The 17,841-nt window shown below is 41.3% G+C and overlaps 1 protein-coding gene across 1 annotated transcript in view; it reads right to left on the reverse strand.

Annotated features, from left to right (window-relative positions):
• HTRA1 (HtrA serine peptidase 1) overlaps positions 1-17,841 on the reverse strand; it is a 57,300-nt gene that overhangs the window by 5,310 nt on the left and 34,149 nt on the right. The window contains exons 4-8 of the mRNA XM_032225451.1: positions 6,717-6,911; positions 5,435-5,467; positions 4,649-4,763; positions 2,893-2,950; positions 1,443-1,538 (exon numbers count right to left, since the gene is read on the reverse strand). Coding sequence (XP_032081342.1) covers positions 1,443-1,538; positions 2,893-2,950; positions 4,649-4,763; positions 5,435-5,467; positions 6,717-6,911 — 497 coding nt within the window. The remainder of the gene's footprint in view (positions 1-1,442; positions 1,539-2,892; positions 2,951-4,648; positions 4,764-5,434; positions 5,468-6,716; positions 6,912-17,841) is intronic.

Genomic DNA, 17,841 nt, shown 5'->3' on the forward strand with positions numbered 1-17,841 from the left:
GGCGGTTACAACCGCCTGGATCCAGCCTCGTGTCACCTCACTGCAGTTAGAAACCAGCCATGAGGGACACGGATCCAGGGCACAGGTGGAGGAACTCACAGCTCTCATGGCCTTGTCCACATCCCCGGGGATAACCTCCTGAAACTCAACCCAGAGCTGTTGAACTTGGTCCCCCTGAGTCTCGGCTGGAACTGCGGGTGTGGAGTCCAAGTCCGTCCGAAACCGAGCAATTTTGTCCGCTAAGAATTGGGCATATTCTTCAGCTCTGCCCTGCAAGGGTTCCCCCGCCTCCCTTTTGTTCAATAGGGAGCGGGTTATCCTGAACAGGGCGGCTGGGCGGGACTCAGCGGATGCGACCAGGGAGGCTATGTGTGATCTTTTAGCTGCCCTAAGTGCCCTAGTATATTCCCTGGTGCAGGTGGTTACCATTGCTCGGTTCGATGCGGACTTGTCGGACCTCCAACGGTGCTCTAGGCATCTCCTCCGGCGCTTCATCTCCCGGAGCTCCTCGGTGAACCAAGGGGGTCTCCGGGATCCGCCGCCTCGGAGGGGCCGCAGTGGCGCAATCCGGTCGAGGGCCTCTGACGCTGCCGAGTGCCACGCAGCAGCCAGAGTTTCTGCCGGACTGTGGGCGAGAGTATCAGGAATAACCCCAAGCTCTGTCTGGAACCTTACTGGCTCCATAAGACGCCTGGGGCGGAACCACCTGGTCGGTTCCTCCTCCCTACAGTGGGGGTTTGGCCTCCGGAAGTCGAGCCTCAGTAGGTAATGGTCTGACCACGACAGGGGTATGATGTCACTCCCCCTCAGACCAAGATCACACATCCACTGCTCCGAGAGAAATACGAGGTCAAGCGTGTGTCCCGCTGAATGGGTTGGGCCTCGGATTACTTGAGTCAAGCCCATGGCTGTCATGGAAGCCATGAACTCCTGCGCCCCATCAGAGTTTTCACCGAGCGACGGCAAATTAAAGTCCCCCAGGACCATCAGCCTAGGGAACTCAATTGCCAGCTCGGCTACTGACTCGAGGAGCGAGGGGAGGGCTGCTGCAACGCTGTTGGGAGGCAGGTACGTTAGCAGCAAACCCACTTGACCCTGCAAAGTAACCCTTTGCAGGTGTTATAGTTTAATTAGCTGATTAGAGTGGGACACTTTGAGCCTAGAATATTGCACTTTTCACAATATTCTAATTTTCGAAGATTGTAGATTTGGGGTTTTCATGAGCTATAAGCCATAATCATCACAATTATGACAAATCACGGCTTGAACTATCTTGCTTTGCATGTAATGAGTCTATCTCATATATAAGTTTCACCTTTTAAGTTGCATTACTGAAATAAATGAACTTTTGCACGATATTCTAATTTTTTGAGTTTCACCTGTACGTTATAAATGAAAGATAAGCACCTTGATAAGCACAAAACAATAATTCTTCAACTTACATCTCAGCTGGTGTGTCTGGAATTACTTCAATAATATAGGCTCCAGAATTAACATCAGGGAAATCTTCAAAGCGTTCCCTAAGTTCTTTAGCTTTACTAGAGAAAACAAAACACATGAATTGATTATTTAGTGAGGACATAATGATACTATAAAAGCTTTATAAAAGGAACAGCCATGTTTATATGCATCAGAAATAATTAAATCATTTAGCTTCTGAAACATTAACAAATCTATTAAGGAATAAACAAAACAAGAGACAGAATTCTTTCACTTGTTTACTGGAATAAACATTGCTGTCCATGAAATAAAAATATTTTGCTCACAATATGGAACGATATTTTGCCTAGAAGTTCATTACTGGCTTGCACAGAGCAATTTTGTTTCATTTTTGCAGTCGAATGAAAAAGAAACCAGAAATACATCAATCGGGGTTTTTTGTCAAATATATCCCCCAGAACTCCTCACCACAGGACAACTTGCAGCAGGTCAATTCAAGATTCAAAAATTAAATTAATTTCAATGGAACTGTAGCCAACAGCAATGAAGAAAATCAATCCAGAAACACAAGAGTTACGATAATTTTGACAAAAACGTGATCGCCAATAATACAAAGAACTGAATGAAATGATCAATACAGTGCTGAATTCTCCTGCAGCGAGTTGGCCATGGTAAGTTGGCTGTGGCGAATTGTCCTAGATTCCTCCCAGAGACGGGTTCCTCGAGGGATGGCATCCTGCCGCACATTAGGACAATCACTTTGCCAGCAGGATCCCAAACTTGTCTCCCCCACCCCCAATCCATCTATCTATCCAACCCAACTGTCTCTAAAATAGTGTTCTTGACCAAGGTAAGATATCCTTTATTCAGAACTACCACTACCCTCCGTGGCCCTGGCCTCGAGGTTGGTAAAGGACCTGAAACAAGCCTTAGATTTCACACAAGGCCAGACAAGGTTTTGGTGATGTATGTCAGATGTACTGCAGGGGTGGGTTTCAACCGGTTCGCGGCGGTCCCTGCAAACCGGTTGGTCGGCGAACCCGGAAGTAACTAACTTCCGGGAACAGCGAAGGGCCCGCTCACCCGCCCGCGCTCCTTACCCGGTTTTGACGAGTTCTGCGCTTCCACGCATGTGCAGGATGCATACAGCACCTGCGCGATCCTCCAGGAGCAGCTGGAGCATCGCACGGACGCTAGTACGCATGCGTGCACCGTGCGCGTGCACGAGGACGCCGCCGGCCCTGTTCCAACCGAACCGGTTGGAACGGGGCGAGAAACCCACCCCTGATGTACTGCCTTGTGCAATAGATAGATCTGCATGAATCAGATATACTGCTTTGTGGATGGATTATGGATAAAAATGATGCTGTTACAAATGGGCCTGACATTAAGCATCAGGATTCTGAGTTCAGCAGTGCCTGCAGTCAAGACAGTTGTAGTTTTAAAACCTACCCCTGACTGAGAGACATCATTCGAATGCCAATGTATTTTTTCTTAGTTACAGTTTTTCCTGTTTCAAAAAGAAAAAAAAAAGTATTATTCCCCTTCATCTAAAGCAACAAAACAAAAAATTCTAACATACTATAGGTTGTGATTTGACAATGATCTGACAAGACTTAACAGAATAACAGATTAAACAAAGTTGGAAGAGATCCTGGAGGTCTTCTAGTCCAACCCTCTGCTCAATTAGGAACCCCTACAACCACTTCAGACAAATGGTTGTCCAACATCTTCTTAAAAACTTCCAGTGTTGGAGCATCCACAACTTCTGGAGGCAAGTCGTTCCACTGATTAATTGTTCTAACTGTCAGGAAATTGACTGTAACACCTTACAGGTAGCGGCGCAGTGGTTAGGGTGCAGTACTGCAGCAGGCCACTTCAGCTGACTGTTATCTGCAGTTCGGCGGTTCAAATCTCACCGGCTCAAGGTTGACTCAGCCTTCCATCCTTCCGAGGTGGGTGAAATGAGGACCCAGACTGTGGGGGCGATATGCTGACTCTGTAAACCGCTTAGAGAGGGCTGAAAGCCCTATGAAGCGGTATATAAGTCTAACTGCTATTGCTATTGCTACAACCATTTGTTTAGTGACCAGTTGAAGTTACTACACTGAATAAAGTGACTTACGACTGGTCCTCATACGTATGACTACTGCACCGTCCCCAACATGGTCATGTGATCAAACTTTGGGTGCTTGGCAACCAGCATCTATTTATGATGGTTGAAGCATCTTGACATTATGGCTATCTTCCCAGTTGGCTTCTGACAAAATCAATAGGGGAAGCTGGATTCATTAGAATGTGTGATTCACTCAACAATTTGCAGTGAGTTACTTAACCGTGGCAAGAAAAAGATCATAAAACTAAGCGCAGTTTACTTAATAACTACCTTGCTTAGCAACAGAAATTCTGGTCCCAGTTGTGTTTGTAAGTCAAGGACTATCTGTATATACACATTATACAATAATATATAGTGCTTTCTTGTCCTTATTTTTGCAGTAATCCTCACACTCAGTCTCTTTCATTTTATCATCGCACAATGTATAATTTTTCAAATGTAATTGGCGTAGTCTGTAATATAATTCCTTTCACTCTATTCCAAGCAGATTTCACATCCTCTTTCCTTATATCCAATTTCTATTCATTCCATTTCTTTTCCTATAGGCATTTTATTATCATATTATTACTGCACTTCAGGTGGCCCTAGTTGATGGGAAGCAGGCAACAGTATGCTGATTTTCAAGGCCATCTTCAGATTAAATATACCTAGTTTGCATAGAGTAGTACTGTATAATCATGCTTGGTATATAAATACTATTAAGCAAACAAATCTGAATTTCATTGATGTTTGTAACATATTACAAATGTCTGATGATTCTTGCATGTGGTTAAGATATGACTAAAGCTGGTAATCTATTTTACCAAAAAGCATTATGTGACACTTCTATTGGCCAAAGCAATGGTGGGCTATGAAACTCACCTTTGATATTAATTGGTACTTCTAATAAAAAGGTAAGATATAATATCTTAATGTTATTTCACATAAATAGTACAATAAAAAAACAGGACACTAATAAGGAACAGATGGTATGATTTCTTCAATGATATACTGGCTTTTTAATTGGGCAGAATTTAGAAACTTACCTTTCAAAATTCAAGCCCGTTGATTTCTACCTTTGTCTCCCTACTATTGCATAGTATAGTACAATACCTTTGGATTGTCTGTCATGTGATTCAGTAAGGAATTTTTTAATTTTGTCTGATGGTATTGCAAAGGAGATTCCAGCAGTGACCTTCAGAGTATTAATACCAATCACTTCCCCATCCTGTAATAATGTGAATAGTTAAGTAAGCATAAACTCTTCAAACAAAGGCTCCAATTCCTATTCTGTAAATTTCATTAGTACTCTTATCTGTGATTTATTCGTCATATAGCATCTATAGTTCTAAACTGATTTTCAATGAGACACTGAATATTGCCTTCAAAATAAAATCTAGCTTTATTTCCAATTTGGGTGTAACTGGATAACAGTATCCTTAAACTTTTTCATGCCAACTTGTTACAGTCACAAAATGGACTATATAATCAATGCACATTCAAATATGTACATAGTACAAAATCTGAATTCTGAATTTCAAAGACAACACAGAGAATCAAGAATGAATGATTAAATAAAATCTATTATTTGTGGGGGGACATGGAAAAGAGTATTATTATTTATAAAGTCCCAAACCTCAAAGTTTTAGAGCCGAGGTGGCGCAGTGGTTAAATGCAGCACTGCAGGCTACTTTAGCTGACTGCAGTTCTGCAGTTCGGCTGTTCAAATCTCACCGGCTCAGGGTTGACTCAGCCTTCCATCCTTCTGAGGTGGGTAAAATGGGGACCCAGATTGTTGTTGTTGTAAACCGCTTAGAGAGGGCTGGAAGCCCTATGAAGCGGTATATAAGTCTAACTGCTATTGCTATTGCTATTTAAATTTAAAAAAAAAATACTTACCAAGTTCACCAAAGGTCCTCCAGAATTCCCATACTGTAAAATTTAGGAAGAAAATGCCTTTCAATCTTGCACTTACAGTGATTTAGAAATATATTTTATGTTTTGAAATATATTTGCTTCCTAATGCATTCCAGAAATGATGTTCACATTTTATTCACATAATTTCTTAAAGGGAAGTAAATAGTCAAACTTAAATGGAATAAATATAATAGAAGGTCCTTCCAGACAAATTGACTTGTGCTACTTCTGTTTGAAAATGTTTAATTCATGATCCATTTAGTTATTATTAAGTTATTAAAAAAACACATGAAATTGAGAGTTGGTCATTACAGTCCTTATAAATGAGAAGACTACACAGTATAATTCCGGAGTTAATTAATGCAGAATAATTGCAAAAATCCTTATGCCAAATAACTAATCCAAAAGATAAAGATGAACTGAGTTTTAACAGATCTTTCCAGCACTGCTAATAATCAGTGCATTGCTCTATGATAAATCACGCTAAACTATACATGCATAGTCATAAAAGGATTAACACCCCACAAGTACCGGTAATCAAAACCTTAAATAAAAGGAAAATAAAATAAAAGTGATTGATTTGAAAGATATGTCAGGACACCAGAGACCCAACAAAACAGGCCAAATGGAGTTCTTCTTGTTCATCAAATCTTGAGAAGCTATGAAGGTCAGAAGTGTGACCCGACAAAAGCGCACACGACAAAAGCGTGCTGACAAAACCGCATCGCTAAAACCGCGACATCATCAACGCGCCGACAACAGCGTGCCGACAACAGCGCGCCGACAGAAGGGCAATTTAAGTTAAGGTAAGTGCGTCGACAGAAGGGCGATTTAAGGGCGATTTAAGTTAAGGTAAGGGTTAGGTTTAGGGTTAGGTTTAGGGTTACATTTAGAGTTAGGGTTAGCGTTATGTTTAGGGTTAGGGATTAGCGTTAGGGTTAGCGTTAGGTTTAGGTTCACAGCACGCTTCTGTCGCCGTGCTGTTGTCGCCGTGATTCAGCGCTCATTCGTCGGCGCGGTTTAGAACTCGCAGTTTTGTCACCGCGTTTTAGTTGGGTGCGGTTTTGTCGGTCGCCCTTTTGTCGGTGAACCGGTCAGAAGTGGTTATTATTGGATGAGAAGTCACAAAAAATAGAGTGCCATAGGACAGAATTGAAAGCAAAGACAAAGAAAATCACGACATCCCCAGAAAAGTCAGTGATATTATATGCTTTTAATATAGAAGTATGCATTTAATGTAAGAGGTTTATAAAAAGTGTCCTACATTGATAATGGCATCTGTTTGGATGTAGTCCATATCAGAGTTTCTAAGTCCCAGCTCTTTGCCTCCTCGCTGGGTAGTACTAACAATCCCAGTAGTGACTGTATTTTGGAGAGAAAATGGACTTCCAATTGCAACCACAAATTCACCAGGCCGTAATTCTGCTGAACGTCCAAGGAGGAGGACTGGGAGCTTCCTCTGCAAGTAGACATGGGGAAAAAAATTGACATAAAGCAATAAGATCACAGACATAGAAGCAGAGCTTGGTTTATATTTGATTTAGATCGAGTGGTAAGTGAACCTAAACCCACAGTAAGAAAAAAAGCAAATAATTTCAAACTCATGAATGTAAAACAGATGGATGAGTGTTCTGACCCCACTTCTTCGCTCGTTCACAGACGACAGTCAGATAGACTTAAAAGGAAATAACTTTATCAGTCCTGGCTCACGCTGGCTGCGAGCCCAAAATAAACATAAATAACGTCTCTGGCAAAAAGGTTACGCAGCAGAATGCAAAAACAAAGAGCTATTACAGCAACACCAGGTTTACAGAAAGCAAGCAAATCACTTCTCCAAGTGTCTCTTTGAATCAGGGTTACAGAAAGCAAATCACTTATCCAAGTGCCTCTCACAAACAAACCACGACCGATGAATGACGAACCACGAACGAACGAGTGAATGTTGACTTCTGCAACCAGGGCGTGGCACCATCAGTCCTTTTATCTCCAGAAGACGACACTAACGAGCCCCAGCTGCATTGTTATTCCTGTATCCCGACTCAACTCACAGCAAACTTCTGCTGAGTTACAACAGATGGGAGTGAAGTTTGACAAATACAATATAAAATCCTCTTTTAAGTCTTAGTTTTCTGTTGCAGCTTTGAACCAAAAACCATTATAGATGGAGATACACACACAAATACATAACTGAGGCAAAATTATGAGTACGAAACTGAGAATTGTGAATGGGGAATATACATAAAGAATGTAAAAATAACTCTTTTGAATATTGTTCTGCCGCTGTGCCACTGTATATGGGACTAGAGCTGTGGATTGATCAAAAAGTTGGGTTTAGGCATTATGATTCTACAAATGATAGCTTGATAGTATCTTTTGTTCAGAAAGAGAAAATCTACAAACTAAAACTGAACATCGGAGTAAGTGCCCTTCTTAGAGAGTAAATCAACATTTTTCATCTTACACCATGATTCTGCCCAATACATGTGCTAAGGAAAAAGAAGAAGAAAATAATAAAAACTAATTTATTTGGGAAATTAAGCAAGGAAAACAAATACATAAACATTCATATGCTGTCCACAATAGCAAAATCCAATTGCTGTCCATTTGTCCCATAACGGTCTCAAACAAGTGGCATTTGAACATCCTTAGACAATTTGAGCAAATGATACATAATATCAATAGAGCGAGGTGGCGCAGTGGTTAGAGTGCAGTACTGCGGGCTACTTCAGCTGACTGCAGTTCTGCAGTTCGGCTGTTCAAATCTCACCGGCTCAAGGTTGACTCAGCCTTCCATTTTCCGAGGTGGGTGAAATGAGGACCCGGATTGTTGGGGGCAATATGCTGACTCTGTAAACCGCTTAGAGAGGGCTGAAAGCCCTATGAAGAGGTATATAAGTCTAACTGCTATTGCTATATGTATCATTTGTGCAGCAGGAAAATTTTGCTAATTTGCCAAAATGAATGTCGGACCAAACCCTGATGAAAGTAGTACATTTCCTGATACAAACTTATATTTACACATCCTTGAATTATTTCTGGGAAGGGAAAGAAGATTTGTAATAAACAGTTGGTGAGTAATATAATCATTTACAGTTGTGCTGAGTCTTCAAGTCCAGTCCAGCATTGGTGAAATGTTAGTTTGGAGCCAAGGACTGGCTCACATGGGTGATTCAACATGCTTTCTGGAAAGCTTTCTCTTTTGTGGTATTAAAGCAAAATCAGCTGCAAAAAAATTCATCCATCAGCAGAAGTTTTAAAATATAGTTTTAGAAAGCAAAATATGTAGGATACTGAAAGTTTCCAACAAATATATTTAAATTTTTTTACCTTTGAATAATTGTGTATGAGATCTTCATTTCCAATGTATCCTTTATCCTCTATCAGCATGGCAAATATTTCTCGTAAACTAAAAAGCCTTCTCTATATTTTATTAAAATACATCTTATTCAGCTCATAAAGTAAATCAAACCATGGGAAAAATCTAAGGAAGTCTGCCTGCTTTTACATAGGAATTTTAAAGAGATATAACTGATTAACGATATGAACATTTGCCAACATGTTTACTTGCATTACAATTCTTTCTTCAACATTATCTGAAGACTAAATGTGATTTAAGCATTATCTCCATATAAAAGTGTTCCCAAGCACAGTTTCAACAAAAAAAAATGTTAGGCATAAGAAACAAAGAGCTGTTAATACATGTGCAACTGTCCAAAATTGTTAGCATTACCAACTATCACCCTGACACTCAGAGGTGGGTTCCTACCAGTTCGCACCTATTCGGTAGAACTGGTTCGTCAAATCTACCGAACCGGTTAGAAGAGGTTCCACCAGTGGACCCAGAAAGCAGGCCACACCTACAGAAGAGGTCCCAAATTTTTTTGAAACCCACCACTTATTTGCATGCTTCAATGCCAACATGACTGGAAAAGGAATTCTGGGAGTTGAAGTCCACAAGTCTTAAAGCTGTCAGGTTTGAAGACCCCTAGGGTTTTTTTTTTCCTAAAGGGTTGGGGTGCAAGGATCTTGTAACTTGACAGCTTTAAGACCTGCATGCCTCAATGCCAAAGTTTCTGAATAGCTACTTGGACCGACCTAAGTACTAATTCATAATTTCATATCCGGTCACATGGGCGGCAAGCCACTCCCATCCGGTCACATGGGTAGCAAGCCACTCCCACAAAAGAGGCCACACCCACAGAGTAGATTCAAACAATTTTTGAAACCCACCACTGCTGACACTGAGAAAAATAGGAAGTAGAATCAATATTTATAAAGCTGATCAATGCTTAACAGAAATAATCCATTATGTTGCACTCAGTTTATCACTCATTTTGCTGCCTGAAAAAAGAATGTCACTCACCCTCATTCCTTGTACACTAGTTAACTACTAAACTATTATTATTAAATATTATTCAAGAGTGATCATTTAGGAATATCTTCTATTCTGAAAGCCACAGGCTAACTTTGGGCCTAAATCTTCTCAAGTACGGTATCTTGTTGTTTCCTCTTAGTATCTGTCATGCGAGGCAACTACACTATTAGGCCCACTCATTGCCAAATTCTGAACTATGAGCCAGATGTCCTGTTCATATCACTCTTTGCCAATGTAAGGCATAAATCATAAGTGTATATTCAAAGCCTTTGCTAGACTACAGATTAAAAGAATGAGTTCACACATCATACTCTATTACTGGGTTAAGTCCAGAGGTGGGTTCCTACCAGTTCGCACCTATTCGGTAGAACCGGTTCGTCAAATCTACTGAACCGGTTAGAAGAGGTTCCACCAGTGGACCCGGAAAGCAGGCCACACCTACAGAAGAGGTTCCAAAAAATTAGCTTTCTAATGAGACAGCAAGAAAAATAAATCCGATAAGTCTAGAGCATGGCTGTCAAAAGTCCTGGTCCACGGGAAAATACATCATGCGCTGGCCACACTCATGGCTGGTTAACGAAGGGGGAAAAAGTTCCAATACACCATGTGACACTGCCGTAACATGAGTTTGACACCCCGGTTCTAGGGTCAAAACAGAGGTGGGTTCCTACCAGTTCGCATCTATTCGGTAGAACAGTCTCGTCAAATCTACCGAAACGGTTAGAAAAGGTCCCACCAGTGGACCCGGAAAGCAGGCCACACCTACAGAAGAGGTTCCAAACATTTTTTGAAACCCACATTAGACTGATTAAGTCTAATGTGTCAAGCAAGCCATAACTTATTATGTTTTTTTAATGTAAAAAATATAAAAGCATACTTTTAATTCATGTATGAGTTAATAACATCCACAGATTCTGAATTATAATTTGTTTTTACCAAAATGAAATAAATCTAGCAAAACCTTCTATCTCCTCATTCTAATATGACTCAGATGCATTTTTTATTTGCACAGGCAAATTTTCAAGCATTTAAGTTTACTTGGCTAATTAAACGGGACCAGCATTCTGCCTTAATCAGTTAACAGATCCTTTCTCCAAATTTGTAACAGAAGTAAATCATTCCGAAATAAGTTTGTTGCTGTTGCCGTAAGAAAAGAACACTTTCCTCTGTAGCCTGTATTTTTGAGAATTTGAGTTCAGATTTGCTTTTAATGTTTTCTCCCTTCATCTTCTTAATCAAGAAGGACAATAAACATCTCAGTAGTACCTACTTGAACTATATAGTTAAAATTTGAGTCTTATAAATCTACTGCCTGAAGCGACATGCCTCTCAACAATGTTCAATGCATAAAGAAAAGGTTAGACATGCCAAAGATGAATCTCCTCCTGTGCCATGCTGAGTCAAGATGTAGCCTAGGGCAAAACATCATATCTTTTTCTCAAACACTTTTTTGAGATCATCTAATAACATTTCCACTATGGCAGGGGTGGGTTTCAACCGGTTCGCGGCGGTCCCTGCGAACCGGTTGGTCGGCGAACCCGGAAGTAAGTAACTTCCGGGAACGGCGAAGGGACCACCCGCCCGCCCTCCTTACCCGGTTTGGACGAGTTCTGCGCTTCCACGCATGCGCAGGACGCATACAGCGCCTGCACGATCCTCCAGGAGCAGCTGGAGCATCGCGCAGACGCTAGTACGCATGCGTGCACCACGCACGTGCACAAGGACGCCGCCAGCCCCATTCCAATCGAACCGGTTGGAACGGGGCGAGAAACCCACCCCTGCACTATGATATCATTCTGGCAGGGCTGATTCTGCTGTACACATTGGCAACTTATTGCTTTAAGTTTGGAAATAATTTACTTTTAAACATAATTAATTCCAGTGAAAACACAACTTGCAAACTCATATACATAAAAGAACAAAGCTTGAATTTTGAAGCGATAGTAATCCCGCTGAGCAACAATTCCCAGTGGTGTACAAGTACAAACAGGCCGAAGGAACATCAATGAATGAATTTTCCTCACAAGTAAAGGACTAAGAAATATATATATATTTGGAAGCCAGACTAATAGAGAAACTTTGTTCAGCAGTCACTGGATTGAATATAATGTAGATGTCATTCTTATTTTCACTAATGGGAGTAGCGCTGTTGAGATCGTATCCCAAACTGATAGGCTCCCCCATCAGGCATGAAATCCTCTTATCTTCGCTATCGGTTCGGAACCGGGAGCGCGCATGCACGCTTGCTTCGCTCGCGGCGCTTCTGCGCATGCACAGAACCTTCTGTGCATGCACAGAGCATCCGTGATGACATCTGGGCAGGTGAGCGGAGCTCTCGCCGCTGCCCCTACTGGTTCACCTGAAACGGGGCGAACCAGCAGAATACTACCGATTTTGAGGTTTGCGACTGAGGTACACTTTTACACATGAAAATTTTGGCACACCATAGCACTCCTGTCATTAATATTAAGAGTGCTCCAGGATCCCATGATATTCCTAACAAGACAATACCATTTTGAAGAAAATTGAAATCTGAGCATTCCTGCAGCAAACTGAAAATAAAAATCTATAGAAAAGGAACAATATGATTTTTGCAAGGTTAATTTGATATTTAGAGAATAATATCAGAATAGATAGAAATATACAAAGGCCACTCTGCAAAACTCCGTGGCACGACAAAACCGCGGTCCACTAAAGCGCGCCCGATTAAAGCGTGTACCTGACGTCATCAGCAGCGCGACAAATACGACCGCGGAGAAAAAAGGGTGCTTTAAAAGGCGCTTTTAAAGCAAGCTGATTCATGTTAAGGTAAGGGTTAGGTTTAGGTTTAGGTTAAGGGTTAGGTTTAGGGTTAGGTTAAGCGTTAGGGTTAGGGTTAGGTTAAGGGTTAGCGTTAGGTTTAGCGTTAGGTTAAGGGTTAGGGTTAGGGTTAGGTTAAGGGTTAGGTTTCGGAGGGTTAGGTTTAGGCGTTAATTTTAGCTTTACCGCTCACAGTGTGCTTTTTTCATCGCGCTGTGATGACGTCAGGTACGCGGTTTCGTCGAGCGCGCTTTAGTTGACCGCGGTTTTGTGGTGGAACCCAAAACTCTCCCTATGTATCAATAATACATCCCATCTCCACTGCAATCAAGATATCCACTGGCAGTGACTTGCATAAGAGGAAGCTGCAGTAACGTTGGACAGCAATCTCTCTCTGGGCTTGGGAGGCCAGCTTTTAGAAAGCCCTTTCTGTATTAAGGCAGGAACACTGTGTTATTTCTTAATGCCAAAAGAAGCAATACACTTCCAACTTTAAATTTTAGAAGCCTGCAATAAATGTTATTGATCAGATTCTAGGGAATCCTTAATCCTTTTCTATTGGAGTTCAGAGTCTAAATGTACAAAAGAAAAAAAAAACCCACTTTAAAATCAAACAGTGAATAAGACACCTAAGGAATGTTATGATACATAAGAAAATAATTATTATTATGCTTAACGAAAGCAGATTTTTTCCTGAGATCAGATCTGCCTCGTTTACTATAGAACAGCGGCCCTCAACCTTTTGGGTGCCAGGGACCAGTATTGTGCAGGCTGATTTTTCCATGGAAGGAGCGAGATTATGGTGAGTGGATGGGCTTCGCTCACCCCATAGGTATGTGCATGGGCTTTGCTCATTTGCACAGCCCGCTTCCAGTGCTTATCCGAGGCCCAGGGGTTTGGGGACCCTTGTTATAGAGCAATAGCAATAGCAGTTAGACTTATATACCGCTTCATAGAGCTTTCAGCCGTCTCTAAGCGGTTTACAGAGTCAGCATATTGCCCCCAACAACAATCCGGGTCCTCATTTTACCCACCTCGGAAGGATGGAAGGCTGAGTCAACCCTGAGACGGTGAGATTTGAACAGCCGAACTGCAGAACTGCAGTCAGCTGAAGTAGCCTGCAGTGCTGCATTTAACCACTGCGCCACCTCGGCAGGGGTGTCAAACTCAAATTTCATGGAGGGTTGCATCAGGATTGTGTTTGACCTCAGGGAGTGAATGATTGGTGGCTAGGGGGGTGGCCAGCTCGATGTCACACATGTTGTGGGCACCTGTGGTGCCCCAAGCACTTTGCCAGAGAAAATGGGCTCCCAACCTCCATTTTTGGCTACGACGGCCTCCTGCAACCCTCTGCCGGCAAAAACACAGTTCAGGAGGACTGCCCGTGGCCCTCGCATGTTCCATTTTCAGCTGCTATGGCCTCTTGCAACCCTCTGTCAGTGAAAAGGAGCTCAAGAGGGCTGCCTGTGGCCCTTCCAAGCTCAGTTTTCACTGACAGAGGCACCCCGGTCCAGTCCTATGCTGTTTCCAGGGCAGCCCCCTAGGCGAAATCTTTTTGTGAAAAAGGTTTTTATTTTCCATTTTTTCATTTTCATACACTCACATATATACTGTGCATAGCCGGAGCCATACAACATTAAACAATAATCACAGCAATTCCTCTTATTAACAATACCACAAAAAATAGAAACCCAATATACCTCTTCCACTCTCCGTACACCTCTTTCTTCCACCCCCCTCCAACTTTCTATCTTCCCTCCATCATCCCCCTCTACCTTACTTCCCCTCCCCCTCTACCACTCCTCTCTCCCGATCCACTCCCACCCTTCCTTCTTACCTTCCCTCCCATCCTCTCTCCCACCCTCTCTACCTATCTTTCTTCTATCCCACTCCTCCTCCCCTTGGTGTATTTCCACTATATGTCAATGTACTTAACTTGGCCTATTTTTACAGAGAAATTAAAGAAAAACAGTATACATGTGTAGTCGCATTGCATTGAAATCTAACACATCGTATAGTGTAAATCCCTCCCTCCCCCCCCCCCAACACCCCACCTCCCTCCCCGGCTTCCCAGAGCCCGTACACGGTATAGATCTTTAACAAACACAGACTAAGATATATTGAGAAAAAAGAAATTAAAAAAAGGGATAATAACATCTCTACATCGATCTTAGCTTCTTCTTGCTACGCTAACTTTGAACAATTTAAATCATTCCTGATCTTAAGCATAGGCTATCTGGAATTTCTTAGTCCCATATAGTCCCCCTAGGCGAAATCTAAGCACCCCGGCAGGCCTACGGGCCTTGATTTTGACATCCCCCCCTGCTATAGAGGGTGATGATACAGCAAAGACTGGATCCAGTTTACCCTGACCATTGTACTTATTCTGCCCATTCACCTAATGCAGTGTTTCTCAACCTTGGCCACTTGAAGATGTCTGGACTTCAACTCCCAGAATTTCCCAGCCAGACATCTTCAAGTGGCCAAGGTTGAAAAACACTGACCTAATGATTAGGAATAGAAAGAAATGAGACCTTTTACCCTCCCCATTTCTCCTTTGCCCATCAATCTGTCTGCTTGGTTTCTCTTGCTCTGTGGTTACTGTTTGGGTGGCCAGAGGGAATACACTTTTTTTTCTCCCTGTGTACACAGACGATGGAAAATCAGGAAAGCAAACTTTACATGCTTGTTTATAAGTATGCTAATAAATGGCAGTTATGAAGATAAATTAAGTCACATTTCAGAAACGGCTTTTACCAAACATTGAAAGTACCCCAAAAGATATAACCAAACCTCAGAAAGTTTAATCCCATGTGTTTACCTTATGGGGCTTTTAAGATAGCTAATGAAAGCAGTCTTTGAAGCATAAAGTTATTCCACAGCTTCAGAAGGCAATTTTTTCTCTTTTTTTTGTATATTGTGGTAGTACTGATTAATTAGATTTTAAACACATCAGAAGACTTAAGGCCTCCTTCAAAGCAAAATCTGAGCAGGAAATGACTGAAGAGAGGGATTGCCAGCAAGTATGAAAACATTTGATGAAAGCATTTGACCCTTACTGTCCTATTAATAAGCCTGGCATAAGCTAATTCTCTCTATGTGGGTTGAAAAACATACGGCAATTAGTGTGGGCATGAGAATTATGGAAGCTGTAACAAGACATCATGAAGAATGATGTATTTGGAAAGGCCATATGCATGTTTCCATTCAAATTCTGCAAACAAGTATTTTTTCTTCCTTTCTGTAATTAGATCCTATTTATTAGTTGACACTGTACTGGATTTGAATTAATGATGCACAATGCACCATAAAAACTATGGTAGTACTTATGACTGTAGTTGGGTAATGAATTAGGTTAATTATTGCGAAGAGGCAAGACTTCCCTCGACAAATACTCTTCCTTTCTTTTCATATATGTGATTGAAGCCTAAAAAGTGAAATTCACTACGGTTTATTGCCACTAGTCAACTTTTTAAAGCCAGTCAAAATAAACCACATCTACTTATATACGTTTCAGTAAATCATATACATGAATTATGACACAAATAAAAAAAAAAAGGGAAATTAATGGTTCCAAATTCCTCATATTAAGAGCACATAAGCCAAATGCTTACTTAGGCTTTTCATAATAAATCATTCAAAACCAGCTATTTGTTGTGCATATAGCTGCCAATATTTTCTTTCATACAATATTTGTATTTATCTGTATATCTTTGGCTGCAGATATAGCAATGTTATCAGAAATTACATTAACTTTGAACTGTATGTGTATGTATATGTATATGTATATGTGTTGTCGCCCGGCAGGAGCCATTGGAGCTGCCACCAGACTTCGACAGCGAGGGGTCTTATGAGTCGGCCCTGGAGGAGGTGGAGGACCCTGGACAGGGTGCCGACTCCAAGCAGGGCGCGGAGAGACTGGTTGGCCACCAGGTGGCATCTGAGCCTTGGATCAGTGGGGAGGAGACAAGAGTGAGTGATCCAGAAAACGCCTGTGAGTTGTTCCAGGATGCACGCCGTCGAAGGGCTACTCAGCCTCAAGAACAAGGGCATAATTACAGGTGATTACGCTCAGCTGATGCTCATTAAGATCCTTTCCTGATTATAAAAGAGACTGCTTGTGCCACGCCCTTCTGCAGAAGTCAACGTTAAGGACTAACAGGAAACAAACTTGGCAGGCTGGATTGCTGCCAGAGTTTGTTTGCATTGCTGCCAAGTTTTGTAGGACTTGCTGCCAGAGTGCTTATCTCTTTGTTTATGTGACTTGCAGCCAACGAGAATCTGGACTGATTAAAAGAAACCTTCTCATTTACGTTGGTTTCGGCTTTCGTTCCTGGACGGAGAAGGGGGGGTCAGAACATATATGTATGTATATATATGTATATATATGGATGTATATATATTATATATATATTGATATGGAATAGCTAAACATATATAAAGTATTTCTTTTCAAAGAAAATAATTTATATCCAAGATTAAAACACTTAATCTACCTAGGTTACATGAGCAGAAAAGTAACAGTTCTTTGAAATTCAATTCAATGTCTGTTAACTTTACAAACAAGTTCATGTAGTTTTCTTGGCTGTAATACAGAAATAGTTTGGTACTACGTTTCCTCTGGGATATTTTGCCTACAATGCTGAATTGATGTTGCCCATACAAATACTAACCAGTCTGGGCCTTGCTTAATATCTAAGTCCAGCTAGATGCTGCCACCTGCTATCAACTTAATAAAAGTACAAGCTTATCAAACATTTTTTTCATTGATACTAATTATCCCCTTCTCATCGATTCAACTAAACCAGGAGTGGGGAACTATGGCCCTTTTATAACTTGTGGACTTCAACTCCCAGTCATAAAAGTTTCCCATCTCTGAACTAAACCAAGTCAGGGAAATAACAGCAACAGCAGAGCAATTTAAGGTACTGAACATTTCTGGGTATTTCTAAGATGCAAATAGATACAGTAACTCTTCTTATTCTTTCTTTTGATTAAATCTGAGATAAGCAGTTGACAAATCCTTGTCAGGTGTCTAAATCCAGCAATATTTCTGGATGACATCTACAGAGGTTCTAAGTCTAAACTTTCAGGCTTTCCCTAGATAAGCTACCAAGTTAATAATTTTAAAAAAAAAACAGTTGGATAAACTGTAAGAATTTCTTAGCTTCGTACTCAAATTATGCACATTTTTCCTATCTTAGCAGATTTAGTG

Source organism: Thamnophis elegans, chromosome 10 (assembly GCF_009769535.1).
Source record: "Thamnophis elegans isolate rThaEle1 chromosome 10, rThaEle1.pri, whole genome shotgun sequence".
Lineage (NCBI taxonomy): Eukaryota > Metazoa > Chordata > Lepidosauria > Squamata > Colubridae > Thamnophis > Thamnophis elegans.